This window comes from Esox lucius, chromosome 13, assembly GCF_011004845.1.
Source record: "Esox lucius isolate fEsoLuc1 chromosome 13, fEsoLuc1.pri, whole genome shotgun sequence".
In the NCBI taxonomy this organism is placed as follows: domain Eukaryota; kingdom Metazoa; phylum Chordata; class Actinopteri; order Esociformes; family Esocidae; genus Esox; species Esox lucius.
In genome coordinates, this window is record NC_047581.1 from 17,921,456 (window position 1) to 17,942,796 (window position 21,341).

The following is a 21,341-nucleotide window of genomic DNA, read 5'->3' on the forward strand; positions in this document are numbered from 1 at the left end:
TACCTACCATTACCTAAAACAATTCTTGCCTTTCAGTCACACTGCACATTATGGTGGCAAGCTAAAGGAACTCATGTTCACTAGCAAGCTTACTACAAATAGCTATGTAAGCTAGCTTGATAAAAACTCTTCATTGCAATAAGAAATAATGTATTCTGTCACTTAACAGGTGAAAAATATTTTAAATAGTCGGATATTGCAGTGAGGAGGACACATTTCCAATAGCCGACTAACAAAGTGAGATTAGCTCAACCATTTAACAATTTCTGGATCACATAGGGTGGTTTCAGGTTAAACGCCTGTGTTTAACACCCTGCCCCGTAATTCTCCATCAAACAACCAAATGACCAAAACCAAATGAGCAAGTAATTCCACAAAAATGATTTTGACATAAGTTGATCTTATTTTTTGTCATTTAGAAAACATTGTCATGTGATGTGATGAAGTTAGACCTCTAAACTGATTCTTGATAATGTCAATAGGAAGGCCTTATTGACATTACTTTTTTTTTATATCAATCCTGTTTTTATGGTGCCCTGGGGGGTATTTTACCCCTGAGAATATATTGGTAAAATATAACAAAATTAAAACAAAGATTAGCTGAGATATAACAAAAGTTCAAGAAATAGACTAATATGTAGCTTTTAGTTTAATAGCTAGTTTACTGAGCATGTATTAACATCTAATATAATAAGGCCTATCGATTGGCACTGATATTGAATGAACTGCTCAATATTATTGATTTAATATTTTAATAGACCTCTAAAGGTGTGCTGTGGTATCTGTTACCGTGACGTTAGCAGCAGATCCTTTAAGTTCAGTAAGTTGCTAGGTGGGGCCTCCATGGATCAAACTTGTTTGTCGAGAACATCCCACAGAGGCTGGATTGTATTTAGATCTGGGGAATTTGGTGGTCAACACATTGAAATCGTTTTTTGTGTTCCTCAAATCATTCCTGAACTATTTTGCTTTGTGCCAGGGCGCATTATCCTGAAAATTATATGAAAATTATATGAAAGGGTGCACATGGCCTGCAACAATGCTTAGGTAGGTGGTACGTGTGAAAGTAACATCCACATGAATGGCAGGACCCAAGGTTTCCCAGCAGAAATTTGCCATCTTCCCATGGTGCATACTGATGCCTTATGTTCTCCAGGTGTGACACATACACAACCAGCCAGCCACGTAATATAAAAGAAAACGTGATTCATCAGACCAGGCCACCTTCTTCCATTGCTCCGTGGTCCAGTTCTGATGCTCACGTTCCAATTGTAGGCACTTTCGGCAGTGGACTGGGGTCAGCATGATATTGACAACAAAACTACAGACTGGCAGAGGGCGAAAACAACTGTCCACTGACCGAGATGACCATCAACTTATTCGAATGTCACTCAACAACTGTAGGATGACATCTAGTGACCTACAAAAAGAATGGCAAACAGCAGCTGGGATGAAGTGCATGGCAAGGAAGGTTCGAAACAGGCTCCTAGGGGCAGGGCTGAAGTCGTGCAAAGCTAGAAAAAAGCCCATCAATAAGAAGCAAAAAAGAGCCAGGCTGAAGTTTGCAAAATACCATAAGGATTGGACCGTAGAGGAATGGAGTAAGGTCATCTTCTCTGACGAGTCAAATTTTCAGGTTTTCCCAACACCAGGTCATCTAATGGTTAGACAGAAACCTGGAGAGGCCTATAAGCCACAGTATCTCGCACCCACTCTGAAATTTGGTGGAGGATCGGTGATGATCTGGGGAGGCAAGGCTGGAATCGGGCAGATTTGTCTTTGTGAAGGACGCATGAATCAAGCCAATACAAGGTTATCCTGGAAGAACACCTGCTTCCTTCTGCTTTGACAATGTTCACCCACTTCTGTGAATTGGTTTTTACAGCAGGACAATGCTCCATGGTACACAGCCAGGTCAATCAAGGTGTGGATGGAGGAGCACCAGATCAAGACCCTGTCATGGCCAGCCCAATCTCCAGACCTGAACTCTGTTGAAAACCTCTGGAATTTGATCAATAGGATGATGGATGGTCACAAGCCATCAAACAAAGCTGAGCTACTTGAATTTTTGTGCCAGGAGTGGCATAAAGTCACCCAACTGCTATGTGACAGACTGGTGGAGAGCATGCCAAGACGCATGAAAGCTGTGATTATAAATCAGGGTTATTCCACCAAATACTGATTTCAGAACTCTTCCTAAGTTAATACAGTAGTATTTTGTTGTTGAAAAATGAATATGAATTTGTTTTCTTTGCATTATTTGAGGTCTGAAAACAATTTATCTTTTTTTGGTTATTTTGACCAGTTGTTATTTTCTACAAATAAATACTCTAAATTACAATATTTTTATTTGGAATTTGGAGTAATGTGGTCAGCAGTTGTAAAACAATGAGACAAAGATAAATCATGTCAGAACTTTTTCCAGCTTTAATTTGACCTATAATGTGAACAACTCAATTGAAAAACAAACTGAAATATTTGAGGAAAAAAAAAACGTACAATAACCTGGTTGCATGAGTGTGCACCCCCTAAACTAATACTTTGTTTAAGCACCTTTTGATTTTATTACAGCACTCAGTCTTTTTGGGTAGTAGTCGATTAGCATGGCATATTTTGAAGTGGCAATATTTGCTCCCCTCTTCTTTGCAAAAGTGTTATAAATCTATCAGATTGCGAGGACATCTCCTGTGCACTGCCCAGATCACCCCACATATGTTCAATTGGATTCAGGTCTGGGCTCTGGCTGGGCCATTCTAATCTTCTAATCTTCTTCTGGTGAAGCCATGCTTTTGTGGATTTGGATGTATGCTTTGGGTCGTAGTCATGCTGAAAGGTGAACTTCCTCATCTTTAGCTTTCTAACGAACACTTGAAGGTTTTCTGCCAAAATTGCCTGGTATTTGGAACTGTTTATTATTCCCTCCACCCTGACTAAGGCCCCGGTTACAGCTGAAGAAAAACAGCCCCAAAGCATGATACTGCCACCACCATGCTTCATTGTGGGTATGGTGTTCTTTGGGTGATGTGCAGTGCTGTTTTTGCGCCAAACATACCTTTTGGAATTATGGCCAAAAAAGTTCAACCTTGGTTTCATCAGACCATAACACATTTTCCCACATGCTTTTGGGAGATGTTTGTTTTTGCAAACTTCAGCCGGGCTTAGATGTTTTTCTTTATAAGAAAAGACTTCCGTCTTGCCACTCTACCCCATAGCCCATTCATATGAAGTATCCGGGAGATTGTTATCACATGTAGCACAGAGCCAGTACTTGCCAGAAATGTTTCCTTTAATGTTGCTGTAGGCCTCTTGGAAGCCACCCTGACCAGTTTTCTTCTCGTCTTTTCATCAATTTTGGAGGGACGTCCAGTTCTTGGTAATGTCTCTGTTGTGCCACTTGATGAGGACTGTCTTCACTGTGTTACATGGTATATCTAATGCTTTGGGAATTATTATGTACCCTTCTCCATCTCAGAGCTTTTGCTCTGAGATGCAACTAAGAAAATATCAGGAAAACCCTATTAGAACAGCTGGACTTTTAACAGGGGTGTGTAGATTTGTTATATCCACTGTACCTATGAATAGCACAACCTGATAATTTTGCAGTGGTCTCTTAGTTTTTTCCAGAACTGTATACATACAGTATGTACACTGAACAAAATTATAAACACAACACTTTTGTTTTTGTTTATGTTATCATATTTCATATGATATTTTCATATAATAACCTCTTGAATTAAAGCTGAAAGTCTGCACTTCAATTGTATCTTGGTTGTTTAATTAATCCATTGTGGTGGGTACAGAGCCAAAAAAGAGAGCCAGAAAATTGTGTCTGCGTCCAAATATTTCCAGACCTAACTGTATATATATACCACTAAACAAAAGCTTTGTAAATTGTCACTGTATGCAAACAATATTTCTCTGCTATTTTATAGACCTCTGTGATTTTATCAAAAGATAATGGTCAAACAATGCCCCGGGTGGGTGGAGAGATTTTACATAAAAAAGAATAAATATCTGTGCCCCACTCTTTTTCCAAAGGTCGTAAAAAATATGGATCTGTAGCCAAAGCTTGAATATTAATAGATCAAAAAATCTATGGCTGCTTTTGCTAGCCATGCTAATAAAGACAAAATACTGTATTTGTTTTGTTTTTGCATCCAGGTTTTTTTAATAAGGCACAGACAATCTGAATTTCTTGAACAATATATTAAAAATGTCACTATCATTTCATACTGATGTCATTGTGAGAAATGAAATTATAAATAAACATAAAATCTTGAAATCTCCCTTTTTCATTTTGAGATGAGAGTGGACACAACTTGGAAATCATTTAGGAACCAAAGTGATTCTTTTAAGTAAATCTATGAAATGTTAACAATCTAGGTAACTCTAACTGTAAAAGATGACGCATGCTACCATTGTGTTTTTGCACATTTCGACAATTTACACCTAATAGAAATTGTCATGGAAGAAGCACAGTGTTGTTTCAAGTGAAAAAGTCACTTGCCATTGAAGGTGAATTCATGAATCTGTTGTGGCCAGCCACTACCGCAATTTAAGCAGTTTGACATCCACTCAACAATTAAATATAATAAATGTATACTGTACTGTATCATCATGTTTTTAGAGACAACAGATGAGTACACTGTGATGGGACTGTACTTATCATAACTCAGAGCTTTGTTAACCCTAACCCATGTTATTATCATTGACCCAAAGGGAGATTTCAGGACCTAAAATAATGATACAATCTATGAAATGTATCCCATAAAAACGGACTTTGAGGTAAGCTCTGCTGTTCAACACAATTCTTTGGCACAATAATTTCCCTGAACACATTGGAGTTGTTTAGAGGAGCTTGCCTAAGATAAGCTGAGCTGTTGTATTCTTACCCCCTTGAAAAGAATACTGAAGATCATGCATAATATGGATTCAAAAATGTTGGATAATAAAGTGTGTGAAGCAACAGGATGTTATGAAGCTTACAGGAATTCTGTATTTTCTTCACTTTATGATGTAAATAAAAAGAAAAGAGTAGAAGTTAAAGAGCAGATGATGATTACTCTAACAAGCTTTTAAGCCATTGGTTTATGGGGGGGGGGGGGGGGTGTTAGTGATTAGGTAAGCCCTTAATGAATGTGATAAAAAACAGCCATTTACCACAATCCTTCCATATATCAGTGCAGGAATAATGATGCATGGAATAATTACCAGGAGGGGGCAGTCAACATCCATGTTTAGATAAGAGTAAATTCAAAGGCTTCAAATCTTGAGACGGGCAGAGAGCACAGCAAGGGACAAACAAAGAATGAAAAAGGATGTGGCAGTTATAAAAAAGAACCATAGACATTTCTGAGTACTTGCAAGGAAAGGTTACTCTTAGTTCCTTTTTCAGTTCTGTTCATGAAGGGGAGGAATTCTCTCTCAGTGCTGATGCATATTTGATCAATTCAACATGTTCCAGTAAATTTTTTTTACTGCATTCTCTCATCACAAACACATTCACACAATTACATTCACACATACATGCTCACATATCCACAATACTACAAGAAAAAGATAATAAGAGCATAATCATTCTTCACAGAGGAAATGCACAGCCGTACTGTAGAAACAGACAATCATAGATTCCATTTCAAGCTATAGTTGATATGCATAGAATATGAATACAAATAAAACAATAAAGCTGTCATTAATGTATCCAAAATTAACATCTTATGTCAATTGTAGACTTAGCTTGTAAAAGGTATTATGACGTATGGAATAAATCATTATTTTATGTACACAAAAGACAAGCCTTGAATTAATTGCAAATACAAAAAACAGTTTTTATGTGACATATACGAAAGTACAGGACACAGTTGTCTTCATATACATGATCCCACACCATCTCTGTGATGGAAAGCAAAAGTAATAAGCAACAAAACCATATTATCTATCTCTTTAACAGATTAAAAAGAAATCTAATCTTTAGGTGAATCCCAATTTGAGATCCACACTTGCAACTTAAAGATCTGTGCAATGAAATTCTTTCAATGAAATGTACACGAGTACATTCAAGTCTGAGCAACACGCAAGGACCTCAGAACAGAATGTGTCTCTACAGGCTTGTGTCCAATCATATAAAATATTGTCCGTTGTGGGAAGTTGCTGAGAGAGACTTACACTGTAGTTTCACTCTTCCACATACTTTTCATGCCCACTGAGCTCTGTGAATGGTCTGTGCCACTTGTGTCCAACTCCACCTCTATCATAGAGCTCTTGAGGCTCCCATTGAGGGCAGCCCCCGGCACAGTGCTGGTGATGCTGTTCAGAGGGTAAGAGCTGCGCTTAGCTTCTCGCTCTGCAGCCGCTGCCAGTTTCAGATTGTCTCGGCTGGCGCTGCACCTATAGCCTTGCATAGCCACCCTGCTGGCCACAGACGGGAGCAGAGGGAAGGGCTTGCGGCTTCCGCTGCTGCCCCCATCGCTACCCTCTGAGGGGCTGCTGGGCACTGTCTCCCCTACCCTTCTACCATTGCCGTTGGTGAGCGGGCTGGCCTGGTTCTCAGAGTGGCTGTGATGGAGACTGCCGTTCTCACTGGTGGCCTGTTTGTGAGCTGGATGGGTAGTTTTGTTCTGCTCTATACCCGTAGGTCCCAGTGCTCCCATACTGCCCCCTCCCCCCCCAGACCTCAGGGCTTTGAGACGGTAGTGACTTCGGCCCTCACCTCGGTGGTGATACTGGCTGCTCCCTTGTTTAGTTCTGCCACTGACCTTCCTCCTCTGAGGCTGGACGGGTGCTACAGAGCTTACGGTGGTCAGCAGGTTGTTGGCTTGCTTGTTGTTATTGTCTGTACTGGTGCTGGTGTTGGTGCCTGCTGAGGCGCGAGTGGCATTGTTGGTATTGTCTTGTGCCACCTGCAGCAGGTTGGTGAGTTTGCAGGGCCCAGAGCCCACACTGCTGATCCCACTTGGGGTGGAGGAGGACCTGGCTGACGAGGAGTTGTGGGGATCCCCTGGAGGATGACAGCCAACGAATATCTGCGATCTTTGTTCGGAGGTGGTCTGGACACCACTCACAGTGGCGCAGGTGGTCACGTAGGCTGGCATGGGCTGGGAGCGGCGATACCCTGGGCAGCAGCTCAGCCAGGAGGTGCGCACATCCAGGCGTCGGAAGCAATGGTTCACCACCAGGAAAACCCCCAACACAGTGGCTGCGATCCCATAGAGACAGCTGAACAACAGGCTACCGTGCCCAGTCAGCCACATGGCCATGGCTCCACCACCCCACAGGGCCAGGAACAGGAAATGGGTGGTCACCAGCGTTAGGAACCGCACCCTCAGGGAGTACTGGTCCTCGGGGGTCAACGCAGGGTGCGCGTTCCCCACCACAGCGTCTGTTGAGAGGAGGCTGGCGCTCCCACCCAGGGCCGGCTGGCTCTCAGGCAAAGGGGAGGAGAGGGAGGATCCTGGGCGCTGCTTGTTCACCCGGTGCCTCAGACGGAAGGCGGTGCACAGGAAATAGATCCAGGTCACCAGTACGGCCAAGCCTGCGGGGACAAAGAAGGAACCCAGACTGGGCCGCCACACCAACCAGCAGCTGGAAAATGCAATAAGGAAACGGGTCAGGTCGTAGCTAAACAAGGATACCTCTATGTATTCCCAATCTCATAAAAATGTCAAATTCAACTCATGAATAAGCACTAAACCAAAATATAGTGTGTCAAGGGCTAATGGGTCAATGGAAAAATGAGAAGCACTCACTAAGGGCTGTTGTCCCCATAGTTGTGAAGGTTGACAGCTGCAGTGACACCACATATTATGAGAGGGACACCACCAGCTATTAGATAGAACCTGTATTGAGGAAGGGGAGACACACAGAAACACACACACACACACACATATTAGAGGATCAAAGCGCTGAATAACAGTGAACTTATTTAGTCACAAAATCTCTTGTCAAATACAGCACATTCTCCTCTCATCTATCTTCATCTATGCAAAGCCCAAAGAGAATAATACAGAGAGTAGAGGCCAGAGTGCACTGTAGAGGGCCAGAGAGTAGAGGCTAGAGAGGCCAGAGAGTAGAGCCCAGAGAAGAGGCCGTCCCTCAAAGCTCTGCGATCAAACAAGGAGCCACAGTGAGGCAAGAAAGAAACAGTTACTAAAAAAGTACCAATTTCTAGAGTGTGCCAGAAAGCTTAAGAGATTTTGTTGTCAGGTGAGACCATCACAGAACTTCATGGCCATTGTATGGCACAAACCTAACCCCGCCCATGACTCAAGAGACACCATCCATACATCCCTGAAGTATGTTGGCCTCATTCTCTTTTGGGGATCCTTCTCATCAGCAGGGACTGGGCGTCTTCTTACAATTCAAGAAAGAATGTGTGTGGATAGGAGGATATTCACCTTTCACCAGGACAATGATCATTGGTGTGGCTTATGACCAAAAAGCTAAATACTGTATACTGCAGTGGCCCAGACAAAGTCCTAATCTGAATTCCATTGAGAGTGTGTGGGACTATTTGAATATTGCGGTCCACACAAGCGTCGCCCAACCAATTTGAACAACCTGTAGCAAATCTGCCATGGAAAATGGGCCAAACTCACTGTGAGCAAAGCTGGTACACACTGTGAATGTGAATCAGGCCAGCGCACCTGTGTGAACCGATGGTTCATTTTTCATATATCCAGAATATCTAGTTTGCACAATGAGGAGGGTCATGTAATTTGCTTATTATTTCAATGTGTGACTGATGTTGCATGCTTCCCCTATTTGCCGAGATAGGCTGTTCAAAACCCCTTAATGAAGAATAAAATTTTGAGTACCGTGACGTCGCCCGGTATGGCGCAGCCGGGGCCCCACCCCGGAGCCAGGCCCGGGGTTGGGGCTCGAATGCGAGCGCCTGGTGGCCGGGCCTTCCCCCATGGGGCCCGGCCGGGCTCAGCCCGAACGGGTGACGTGGGGCCGCCCTCCCGTGGGCTCACCACCCACAGGAGGGACCATAAGGGGCCGGTGCAAAGAGGATCGGGCGGCAGTCGAAGGCAGGGGCCTAGACAACCCGATCTCTGGACACAGAAACTGGCTCTAGGGACGTGGAATGTCACCTCGCTGGCGGGGAAGGAGCCTGAGTTAGTGCGTGAGGTTGAGAGGTTCCGATTAGAGGTAGTCGGGATCACCTCTACGCACGGCTTGGGCTCTGGAACCACACTCCTTGAGAGAGGATGGACTCTTCACCACTCTGGAGTTGCCCATGGTGAGAGGCGGCGGGCTGGTGTGGGTTTGCTCATAGCTCCCCAGCTCTGCCGCCATGTGTTGGAGTTTACCCCGGTGAACGAGAGGGTCGTTTCCCTGCGCCTACGGGTCGGGGATAGGTCTCTCACTGTTGTTTGTGCCTACGGGCCGAACCGCAGTGCAGAGTACCCGACCTTCTTGGAGTCTCTGGGAGGGGTGCTGGAAAGTGCTCCGACTGGGGACTCTATTGTTCTACTGGGGGACTTCAACGCCCACGTGGGCAACGACAGTGACACCTGGAGGGGCGTGATTGGGAGGAACGGCCCCCCTGATCTGAACCCGAGTGGTGTTCAGTTATTGGACTTCTGTGCTAGTCACAGTTTGTCCATAACGAACACCATGTTCAAGCATAAGGGTGTCCATCAGTGCACGTGGCACCAGGACACCCTAGGCCGCAGGTCGATGATCGACTTTGTTGTCGTCTCATCTGACCTGCGGCCGTATGTCTTGGACACTCGGGTGAAGAGAGGGGCGGAGCTGTCAACTGATCACCACCTGGTGGTGAGTTGGATCCGATGGTGGGGGAGGAAGCTGGACAGACTCGGCAGGCCCAAGCGTACTGTAAGGGTCTGCTGGGAACGTCTGGCCGAGTCTCCTGTCAGAGAGATCTTTAACTCCCACCTCCGGCAGAGCTTCGACTGGATCCCGAGGGAGGTTGGAGATATTGAGTCCGAGTGGACCATGTTCTCCACCGCCATTGTCGAAGCGGCCGCTCGGAGCTGTGGCCGTAAGGTCTCCGGTGCCTGTCGAGGCGGCAATCCCCGAACCCGGTGGTGGACACCGGAAGTAAGGGATGCCGTCAAGCTGAAGAAGGAGTCCTATCAGGCCTGGTTGGCTTGTGGGACTCCTGAGGCAGCTGACGGGTACCGACAGGCCAAGCGGGCTGCAGCCCGGGTGGTTGTGGAGGCAAAAACTCGGGCCTGGGAGGAGTTCGGTGAGGCCATGGAGAAGGACTATCGGCTGGCCTCGAAGAGATTCTGGCAAACCATCCGGCGCCTCAGGAGAGGGAAACAGTGCCCTACCAACGCTGTTTACAGTAGAGGTGGGCAGCTGTTGACCTCAACTGAGGATGTCGTCGGGCGGTGGAAGGAGTACTTCGAGGATCTCCTCAATCCCGCTGACATGTCTTCCATTGAGGAAGCAGAGGATGAGGGCTCAGTGGTGGACTCGTCCATCACCCGGGCTGAAGTCACAGAGGTGGTCAAGAAACTCCTCGGTGGCAAGGCACCGGGGGTGGATGAGATCCGCCCTGAGTACCTCAAGTCTCTGGATGTTGTGGGGCTGTCTTGGTTGACACGCCTGTGCAACATCGCGTGGCGGTCGGGGACAGTGCCTCTGGGATGGCAGACCGGGGTGGTGGTCCCTCTTTTTAAGAAGGGGGACCGGAGGGTGTGTTCCAACTATAGGGGGATCACACTTCTCAGCCTCCCCGGGAAAGTCTATGCCAGGGTTCTGGAGAGGAGAATACGGCCGATAGTAGAACCTCGGATTCAGGAGGAACAGTGTGGTTTTCGTCCGGGCCGTGGAACACTGGACCAGCTCTATACCCTCTACGGGGTGTTGGAGGGTTCATGGGAGTTTGCCCAACCAATCCACATGTGTTTTGTGGATTTGGAGAAGGCATTCGACTGTGTCCCTCGCGGCATCTTGTGGAGGGTGCTTGGGGAATATGGGGTCCTGGGTCCTTTGCTAAGGGCTGTCAGGTCCCTATACAACCGAAGCAGGAGCTTGGTCCGCATTGCCGGCAGTAAGTCAGACTTGTTCCCAGTGCATGTTGGACTCCGGCAGGGCTGCCCTTTGTCACCGGTTCTGTTTGTAATTTTTATGGACAGAATTTCTAGGCGCAGCCAGGGGCCGGAGGGTGTCAGGTTTGGGGACCACACGATTTCGTCTCTGCTCTTTGCAGATGATGTTGTCGTGTTGGCCCCTTCTAACCAGGACCTTCAGCATGCACTGGGACGGTTTGCAGCCGAGTGTGAAGCGGTGGGGATGAAAATCAGTACCTCCAAATCCGAGGCCATGGTCCTCAGTCGGAAAAGGGTGGCTTGCCCACTTCAGGTTGGTGGAGAGTGCCTGCCTCAAGTGGAGGAGTTTAAGTATCTAGGGGTCTTGTTCACGAGTGAGGGAAGGATGGAACGGGAGATTGACAGACGGATCGGTGCAGCTTCTGCAGTAATGCAGTCGATGTATCGGTCTGTCGTGGTGAAGAAAGAGCTGAGCCGCAAGGCGAAGCTCTCGATTTACCAGTCAATCTACGTTCCTACTCTCACCTATGGTCATGAGCTTTGGGTCATGACCGAAAGGACAAGATCCCGGATACAGGCGGCCGAAATGAGTTTTCTCCGCAGGGTGGCTGGGCGATCCCTTAGAGATAGGGTGAGAAGCTCGGTCACCCGGGAGGAGCTCAGAGTAGAGCCGTTGCTCCTCCACATCGAGAGGGGTCAGCTGAGGTGGCTTGGGCATCTTTTTCGGATGCCTCCGGAACGCCTTCCTGGGAAGGTGTTCCGGTCCCATCCCACCGGGAGGAGACCCCGGGGAAGACCTAGGACACGCTGGAGGGACTATGTCTCCCGGCTGGCCTGGGAACGCCTCGGTGTCCCCCCGGAAGAGCTAGAGGAAGTGTCTGGGGAGAGGGAAGTCTGGGCATCCCTGCTTAGACTGCTGCCCCCGCGACCCGGCCCCGGATAAGCGGTAGAAGATGGATGGATGGATAGGCTGTTCAGGTTGGGCAGGCCAAGGCTCGTATGTGCAACACTAAAGTTGAGATGAAAGTGCAGCAAGAAGCGAGGACGCCTCTGTCGCTCACTGAAGGAGTTTCATTCACATGATCTCTCTCCCACTGCACTGATAGACATGTCACCAATGTAGCACTTCATTTTTGTCCTTAAATTCGAAATAATGTTTCACAAGGTGAAAAAAGGTCTGAGCACTTGACACGTGCACTGGACGCACTTGACACGTGCACAACATCATTGAACACAGGGTCACCCCAGGCCACTGATACAAGTCTTTGGTGTTGAATACAACTAAAACGCAAGAACTATATAACAATTTTCAAATTGAGTTTAAATCTTTAGACGCGTACATGTTACAGCAGTGGTGATAACCAGGACGTCTCTACGATTAATTAAGCAGAACTACGTTTTTAGTTGGAGGACCCCCACCCCCAACAAAGGGCAAACAGGCTGCAGGGGGGCGGGGGGCATAGGGGTTGGGATTCATCACAGGCTTCATTGGAGGCCTGACCTCATGCAGCAGTGGGCGGGGGTTTGGGAAAGCCAGAGAGGTCAGCAACATATTGCATGATCACATTCAGGAAGCACCCATGGCAGAGGGGGCAACACAGGGCGGAGGGGAGTGGGGCAGAATTAACAGGACAGTGTGCCCCCTCCATCACGCGGGCCAGATATGTGATATTCTCCTCAACCTCCGCTATGCCTAACTCGTGCATTCCACCTCCCCACCTCTCGGATCAGTACTATGAATTTGTCACTGTTGCTTTATTGTTACTGTGCAGAAGTGTACTACTTTTTCCCCCCTACAAAGTTTTAAAAAACAGAAGAGCCTTGGTTCTAAACAACACAGTGCTGGTCTTTGATTCAGTACAGTTTGGGTGTCCTTTCAAATGAATACAGTCATCTAAAAAAGTGTCACACAATGAGTAATGACCAACCCCTGTATGAAAGTTGACCCTGACGACATCACTGACCTGAGCATCGGCCGCTGAGTAGGTGGAGGAAGAGGCTCTCCTTCTGGTTGCCGAGGCATCCTCCAGATTGCCTCTTTGTAGAGGACCCTGGCACTGACGCCGATCCACAGCAGAGTAGACAAGGAGGAGTAGTGGAGAGCGATGCCCACCTGCCACAAAGGGTCACACATAATCTACACATATCACACATACACAAACACACACACACACACACACACACACACACACACACAGACACACACAGTAGCAGGGTATGAGAGGAGAGGGACTCACTGCCTGGCACGGCACGGGGTAGCTGGTCAGTGTGATGCCTCCTGCATAGACAGCGGTCGTCATAGCAATGTGGAAGCAGGTATTGAGCAACGTGTGCCAGCTCTTCCTGGATATATGTATAGAGCTACAGGTGGAGGAAAACAAAGAAGAGCTTCAGATGGACACAAAGACACTAATAGCAGAAACACTCAAACACACACACAAACACACACACACACACACACACAATACCTGTGGTGAAGTAAGTGTGTGATGATAATGGTGGCAAGGCATAGAAGCAGTATTGCAGTACAGGTATAGGCCACAGGGTGGAGCACCCTGACTGATATGGACGGGGAGTGTGGAAATTCGGGAACCTCCTAGGAAAAAGAAGACTATTAATAATGTCCGCAGTGACCATGCTGTAGGGCTTGGTATACATCTTGGGCATGTGAGAAGAGAACATAAGAATGAATCCAGTGCACTCATCATTACATGGGTGTGGCAGTGTAGCTCAACGGTTGGAGCAGCCCAAAGGTTTCTAGATCGGATCCCTGAGCCAGCAAAGTGAAGAATATGTCATTCTGCTTGGCAAGGCAACGGACCCGTCAGGCTCTCAGACTGTTGTTTGAAAATGTATACGAACTTGTCATACTGTCCCGGTTCAAAAAGGGTGAAAAAAGAATCTACCCGTGTCTCAACGAGATTAAAAGGTCCAACAATGCCCTCTCATTGCCTACCTGCAACACGGCGTAGTTGCTGAGCACATAGCAGTGCAGGGTGGAGGTGGCAGAGTCTGTGTGGGCGAGTTGGCAGCCCTCCCGGCTCCATCCCCCGTGCTGCCGCTGCAGGGCCGGCAGGCTCCACTGGGCTGCTACTGGATCATGGCCCGGGGTTGTGTGCCGCAGGGAGACCAGGATGGGATCGGAGCGATTCCACATGCTGCACCCGTCTGTCACACAGGACATAACGATCACCATTACTGTCATCAGCTTGTTCATTTTCAATTGTTTTAAAATGAGCCATTTTGACCCATCTATGTCTGTTGAATAAAACCAGCAGAAACGCTGCTTCTAACAGCAAATCCCCTCACTCAGGCCAACATAGACGACAGGGGTGTTGACACCACGTCTGCCCTCTCCGGGGTCGCTGGAGTTCTCAGAGAAAGGGAAGAACCTCCCGGTACGGAACACCACAAACTGGAGCTTACAGTCTGCTGGAGCATCTGGGGGAAACAGGGAGGCCGGGAGAACCACAGAGGCCAGGGCTACAGCATTCTAGGAGAAGAATGGGAGGAAGAGAGAAAGTAAGAGAGAGAGAGAGAGAGAGAGAGAGAAAGATATCTGTAATGGCATCTTGGCTACCTGAAACAGGGCATCTCGGCTACATTGGTAGGGCATCTCGGCTACATTGGTAGGGCATCTCGACTACATTGTTAGGGCATCTCGACTACATTGTTAGGGCATCTCGGCTACCTATAAGGCATCTCGGCTACCTATTGGGCATCTTGGCTACCTATTGGGCATCTCGGCTACCTATTGGGCATCTCGGCTACCTATAGGGCATCTCGGCTACCTATAGGGCATTTTGGCTACCTGTAGGGCATCTCGGCTACATTGGTAGGGCATCTCGACTACTCGGTAGGGCATCTCCGCTACTTTATTATTTATAGGCACCAGAAATATTTCCCAATAGGCTACCTATTGGGCATCTCGGCTACCTATTGGGCATCTCGGCTACCTATAGGGCATCTCGGCTACCTATAGGGCATCTCGGCTACCTATAGGGCATCTCGGCTACCTATTGGGCATCTCGGCTACCTATAGGGCATCTCGGCTACCTATAGGGCATCTCGGCTACCTATTGGGCATCTCGGCTACCTATAGGGCATCTCGGCTACCTGTAGGGCATCTCGGCTACATTGGTAGGGCATCTCGGCTACTCGGTAGGGCATCTCCGCTACTTTATTATTTATAGGCACCAGAAATATTTCTCATTCATGTCAATGGGCCATTACAGCTTTATATGAAAAAATACACATATGAGCAAAAATGACTCCTGTCTATTTGTAATGATGCCCTATAAACCATTAAAACTAGAAATCTGTAATACAATTAAACAAAAACTCATTGACTCTATTAACCTATCCCTAATTCACAAAACTATATTGATGTTAATAGATATTTTAGAACATTCTATGAGATGGTATTTGAAGAGGAGAGGACAAAACATACCTTCATTGCTGTTAGAACCATGTCTTATCATTCCAATAGAACCATTACCATAAATAACCCTGACTAGAAAAAAACAGGCAATGCTGCAAAAACAACAATTGGGAACATTTGGAAGTAATGGCAAAAGTAGCTTACCTTTAACCTGTTCAATACCCAAGATAATGTAACAAATCTACAAATTCGTTATATGGGAGGATTAAATCCAGCAACATCACACTAATATCTATAGGTTGGAACCAGATCAGACAATATTACAGAGGAAGTCTTTAGTTATAGATCCTGAAAATTAACCCGCAAAGCATTCAATTCATCCTTATGGAACAACCCCTGACCTCTGTGTAAAATATGAAAGTTTGGGAGTTGAGACTATTGCTTAGAATATGTCACCTGGAAACTAGTCATGAAGGAGTAGCTGAAGTAGCTTGCCCGTATCTACTATCTGCTACCGAAAGACCCAGCACGCCAAAGCCCCAAGGTGCAATCCCAGTACGGAGAACCTTGTGCACTATCCGTGATTGTTCCACAGACAACCACGGTCCCACAAGTGAATGAGGTTCAGCTGGAAGAGGGAGACAGGAACAGTGCTCACCTTCATGGGGAAGTTGTTTAAGGAAGTGTTGTGGGTGCCTGTGGCGCAGCGGAAGCGGAGCTGCTGTTCCTGATTGGGCTCCGCCCCCTCCAGGCCTAGATTGCCAGAGAAGGACTCCCTGCGTTTGTAGGCTGTGCAGCTCATGCCAGTGAAGTGAGACGGACGGATAAAATGGGCCTCCATCAAAATGTTATTGGATATCTATGGGGGGGGGGGCAACTTTGATTATATTTAAGTTTAGAACAATTGTTAGATGAAAATAACACAAAAGCATGATAACATAGGACATCTTCTGTACCATGGAGAGGTCCTGGGCATGGCTGTGAAGCTGGGGCCAGGCCAGGGTCTCTAGGGAGTAGACTATGGAGCTGCAGGCTCTCTTCTCTCGCTGGGCTTGGGCCAGGATCTGATCGTCCACCTGCATCAGGTTACTGCCCATCTCCACCAACACTTCTGACAGCTGACATACATACGAGCACAAATACAGGAAGCAAATACCAAAATATATGGTCGTAAGTAAACGATGAATGAATGAACACGCAAAAGTCAAAAGACACAACATAAAACCACCAAGACATGCCGTGAGGGGAATGAAGATCCCATCCCATTATACCTCCTGCAGCGGTCCGACATATTCCATGAACTTCTCCATCATCTGGGCCACGTACATCACATCCATGGTGTCAGTAAATCCGGATGCCTCCAGGGTGTACGTGCGCACCTGATGAGCGAGAGTTACCGCATTAGAAGCATTGATGGGCATCTGGAAAAGAAACGGGGAGAGAGAAATGTAGGATTATTTTGAAGCAAATAACTCAAAGGTAGTTTGTAAATTCACCATTTGCAACAACCATGAGGCTTTCATTTTCTACGTTCTGGACCAGATGTGGGACTTCCCATCAATAGCCCCTGGAACTGACCAAGATAAACGTGTGTAGGACCCGTGTGATGTCGTTAGTGTAGAGACAGCTGTCATAGTTTCCCTCCTCCCAGCTCCCTGAGCGGTCACAGTACCGCGATGCCTGCTTCTGCTCCACACCTCCACCCATGGCCTGGGAAGGATGGCGCAGCTGCAGACAGTGCTGGTACGAGGTGATACCAGCCAGGGTCCTCGGCCACCTAGGGACACAACCCAGACAGAGTGATTAGGCGGGTGTCATTTTCATCGTGATTTCTGGAAAAGAAAATATTTTACTTCCTTACCTAAACTCTCCCCGGTTGTTTGTGATTCTCTCCTCCGGGCAAAAGGAGGCGCTGTTCTCCAGCACCACTATCTCCACACTGCGAGAGGTGTTGCCCCGCCCAGTGGCCACCACACAGTCCCAGTCTCCACTGGCTTCCACATGCACGTTGGACAGGATAAGTTCACTGCATAGAAGAGAACACATCAGTAACTGCAATCTCCACAAACATAACAGCACAATACACAACATGTCCTAACGGCAGAAAATAAACAATGTAATTCTTTTCAATTCTGGTGAAAGAAACGCTAGTTGCATAAATCAATGCTGAATTTGGTGATAACAATTATCTTAAACCTTTGTGATAAATAAGAAAATAAGACAACTGAGAGGTTTTTAAAGGATGGTGGTTTGTTGGTGTCCCTCTGGTGGTCTGAGGTTATGCTTGGCAAAGTGGGTGAAGCTATTTCCTGCCTGGTTGGCTCAGTCTGGAATTATCTTGCATCAGTCTCCAGTATCTACACTGCAGTAGTATATGTGTCTCGGTCTAGGGTCATCCTGTCTTGTCTTATCTGGTATCCTGTGTTGGATCTAAGGAATGTTCCCTCTAATTTCTCTGGTGTCCTGTTAGATCTTGGGAGGACCTGAGCCTTAGGACTACATGGCCTGATGATCTAGCTGTCCCAGGCCTTTCCACCCATCAGAGCTTGCCTCCTCTCTTGGCTATATAGTTTTAACCTTAAGAGAGATTTTCCAGCGACTGTGTTTCAACATCTGATTGCTTGCTCTTTGGGATTTTTGTCTGGGTTCCTGTTTAAGCACTTAGTGAGAAAAGCTGATGTAAGAATGACTATAACTTAAATGATATTGATTGGATAAACTTATACTCAGTCCTGTCCTATTACCTGGTGATGAAGGTACAGTCATGCACCACGCTGGGCTCCAAACTGACACCCATCACAGGGTCAGAGGTAACAAGCTGACCATTGTGTCGCCAGTGTAGGGCAGTTATTTTATCCACGAGAGCAGCAGTGCAATGGAAGGGCAGCCGGTCCCCCTTGAAGACCACCTGGCGCTGGGAAGGCAGGAGAGATAGGGTGTGCAGCTCCAGAGGCCCATCTGAGTGGGGGATGGAACACAGCATAGCCAGGGGTAGGCAAATGAGACCAAAACAAATCCCTCTGGCATGTTTCCGCGTCTGTTTCTTTACTCGACCTCTGCTAAATGTTTTCAAGGAAGCCGTTATGTCTCTGTTTTTTATATTGGATGCAGACAGCCTAATTTGTAAAGGCCGACCTCAGAGGAGTTGTCAACCATGGCATAACACAGCTAGCTGATGCACTTTGAAATGCAACATACAGAGTGGAAGATGAACTACTGGGAACTACTCACATACAGCTACATCAAATGTTTTAGACAATCAATATCAGCATGAGAAAACAATAACTATGTTATTAAAATACTCAAATGTTCATATTATTTCAGGGTAGATAATGGTGAATCAAATTTAGATGTATTACATTTCCTGTCAGACACTCACCACAGGTCAGCTGACTTTCCCTAAGTCCACGTAAGGGCTTTCCATGGAGGATCTTGGGAAAGGCACAGATGGTCTCGTCCCCAAGCCGGGCTGTAGTGGTGCGAAAGTAGCCTGGCACCCAGCGCAGCCCACAGTCACACGACAGGAAGTCAGAATTGAAGTTTCTGATGAGAAAATCAACAAAATTCATCCTGGGATATGACACTGAGGAGTGCGTACACTCTCACTAGCCAAAGTCTACAGTTTTGATGTTAAAATCCTAATATTAATTATCAAGCCTGAGTCACTGTGATTCACAGAGTCAAATATATTTCAATGGCAAGAGGAATTCTGTCGTGGTGTAAAAATGCTCAAAAACAATCGTAGTGTAAAAACGCCCAAAGGCTGGTGACTAGTTAGCCACAGGGAAAAAATAGGGTCGCTTGTGCAATGTGTATGATTGGAGCTGCCAGGAAAGCTGCCATTCAACCAGCTGTGGGCTGTGTGTGGCACGAAATTCCAACTGTTAAACAGAACTAGTGCGGCTAATAGGACTATATTCCATTCTCAAAGCCAACCAGTTCTATGGCAAAATAGCTTGAATGTAGTTCAACCAAATAAGTTGAGAAGGCGAGTCTAGGTCAGAGTCATCAATAGTCGACTGTAAGTCCTGTAAATCGTGACTCAAGTCAGAGTCCTGGACAGAGTTCAGGGACTACAGTACAAAACTACTTTATAGGATCAACATGTCAGCTGTGACAAAAGGATGTCTGAACTAAGTCTATATTCATGTGATCAGATATATTTATTTACCTATATTTCTTACATGCCGCTTATGATGATTATACAAGCATCTCTCTGGAGCAAACTGGGATTTAGGTAAGGATGGTTTCAAGCAGTGAACAGTACTCACACCAGCTTAAGAGAGGGGAGCTCCTGGAAGACCCCGGGGTCCAAGGTAGACAAGATGTTCCCAGAGAGATTTCTAACAGGAGACGACAGTTAGATGTTCATTCACTGAACTAGGTAGACCCCATACTGATTCAGTGTGACGTGCTTAATGGATTGTTGTTTATCCTGCTTACAATTTGGTGAGGTTGGTAAGTCCCTGGAACATGTCTGGAGTCAAGCATCCAATACGATTATTAGACAGGTCACTAGGAGAGAACAGAGTTTTGGCAGAACAGTGAATATTTGTTATTTTGTAAAGGGGTAATCCACCCCCAGAAACACAAGAAATTAAATGTATGTAATTCTGGTAAAGGCTGTTGCAATGATTGAAATGTTATGTTGAAACTTATGTTGTCCATCTGTGAAATGACAAAATTCTATAGCAACACATTTACATAGCAAAAGTATATTTCTCACATGCTGAAAATAGGGGATAACTTGTTATTACAGTTAATAAGGCCTTTAAAGAAATGTCCTGCACTCTAGACTACCAGGTCACCAAATTAGTCACATGTTTAGACTTCCCTAACTTCTAATTCCACTGCAATTTAGTGTTTATCATTTTGCATAAAAGAACCCACTAACAACTACTGTCTAACCATTTAGGTTTAGAAACTCCAACCACCCCTTTTTTTTACAAATTCTTAAAAACACTTGTCAACTACAACCAAACACATTTGCATAATTAGCATCAATTAACCCACTAAAAGTTTGCCTTGAACCATTTTGAAGCTATCCAATAAACAAATAAAGTTTTCAACAATAAACATTCACCATCATTCCTACTCAAGTTACTACAACTACTAAACATTTCAAAACCATATTGAAAATATGCAAGCAAACCACATGTCCTTTTGTAAATGTCTTTGTATTTTTGTTTACAAAAGAAAGTATTATTCAAAGTGGGTTTCTTGGCCTGTAGGCCTATCTTTTGCTATTTCTATTCATATGACTAACTATTTCGTAACACAGCAGGATTCAGAATTTGAGTTTTGTAACATTCTAATGACACGTTAGTGTGATTGTTCCTTAATGAAAGATCATACAGCCTCCTAAAAAGCCTTATCACCAAAGAAGGAGCAAAAGCAATCTGCAGCCCCTGCCTGCTGTCTCCGCACGGTACAAGGACAGTGTCAGAGTGGGCCTCGTTCCACTGTCTCCCTGACACAACCCAGCAAAGAGCAGTCGAGTGTGTGTGTTTATCTCTCCCTGTTTGTTTTGAAAAGCCCCAGACCTTGCAGGGAAAACACAAGCAGCGCAGGGAGAGGAAAAGAGAGTCACAGGGCAGAGGACCAGAGAAGAGTGAGTGGTGGCCAGATTTTACGGTCCAAACACACAAAAGTGGGCAACAAGTGGTCATAAACTGCTGTCCTGTCACATCCAATGTTGTGTGAGGAGCTTTTGGGTGGCCCTGAGGTTTCCATGGCGGCCTAACAGGGCACCAGACATGTTATCCCAGGCTCCACAGAGATCAGGACAGTCACCCACAATACAAAACTGAGCCAGCCAGGCTTTGATGATGTCACAACAGCTGTGAAGATGTGGTATAGTAAGATGTCTTAAAAATATGACAAAGTATGCTGCTGATGAAAGAAATATTGCATATTTCATTGTATAGATGCAGTGT

The 21,341-nt window shown here is 46.1% G+C and overlaps 1 protein-coding gene across 2 annotated transcripts in view; it reads right to left on the reverse strand.

Moving 5' to 3' along the window:
• Window positions 1-4,151: 4,151 nt before the first annotated feature.
• Window positions 4,152-21,341, reverse strand: part of adgra2 (adhesion G protein-coupled receptor A2) — a 55,961-nt gene continuing 38,771 nt past the window's right edge. For both annotated transcript variants that reach the window (XM_010876397.3, XM_034296530.1), the window contains exons 4-19: window positions 19,849-19,920; window positions 19,677-19,748; window positions 18,785-18,948; window positions 18,150-18,363; window positions 17,267-17,431; window positions 16,984-17,182; window positions 16,677-16,826; window positions 16,362-16,523; window positions 16,064-16,264; window positions 14,334-14,517; window positions 13,981-14,192; window positions 13,493-13,620; window positions 13,262-13,385; window positions 12,989-13,137; window positions 7,746-7,835; window positions 4,152-7,581 (exon numbers count right to left, since the gene is read on the reverse strand). In XM_010876397.3, coding sequence (XP_010874699.1) covers window positions 6,162-7,581; window positions 7,746-7,835; window positions 12,989-13,137; window positions 13,262-13,385; window positions 13,493-13,620; window positions 13,981-14,192; window positions 14,334-14,517; window positions 16,064-16,264; window positions 16,362-16,523; window positions 16,677-16,826; window positions 16,984-17,182; window positions 17,267-17,431; window positions 18,150-18,363; window positions 18,785-18,948; window positions 19,677-19,748; window positions 19,849-19,920 — 3,706 coding nt within the window. In that variant the 3' untranslated portion in view covers window positions 4,152-6,161. The remainder of the gene's footprint in view (window positions 7,582-7,745; window positions 7,836-12,988; window positions 13,138-13,261; window positions 13,386-13,492; window positions 13,621-13,980; window positions 14,193-14,333; window positions 14,518-16,063; window positions 16,265-16,361; window positions 16,524-16,676; window positions 16,827-16,983; window positions 17,183-17,266; window positions 17,432-18,149; window positions 18,364-18,784; window positions 18,949-19,676; window positions 19,749-19,848; window positions 19,921-21,341) is intronic.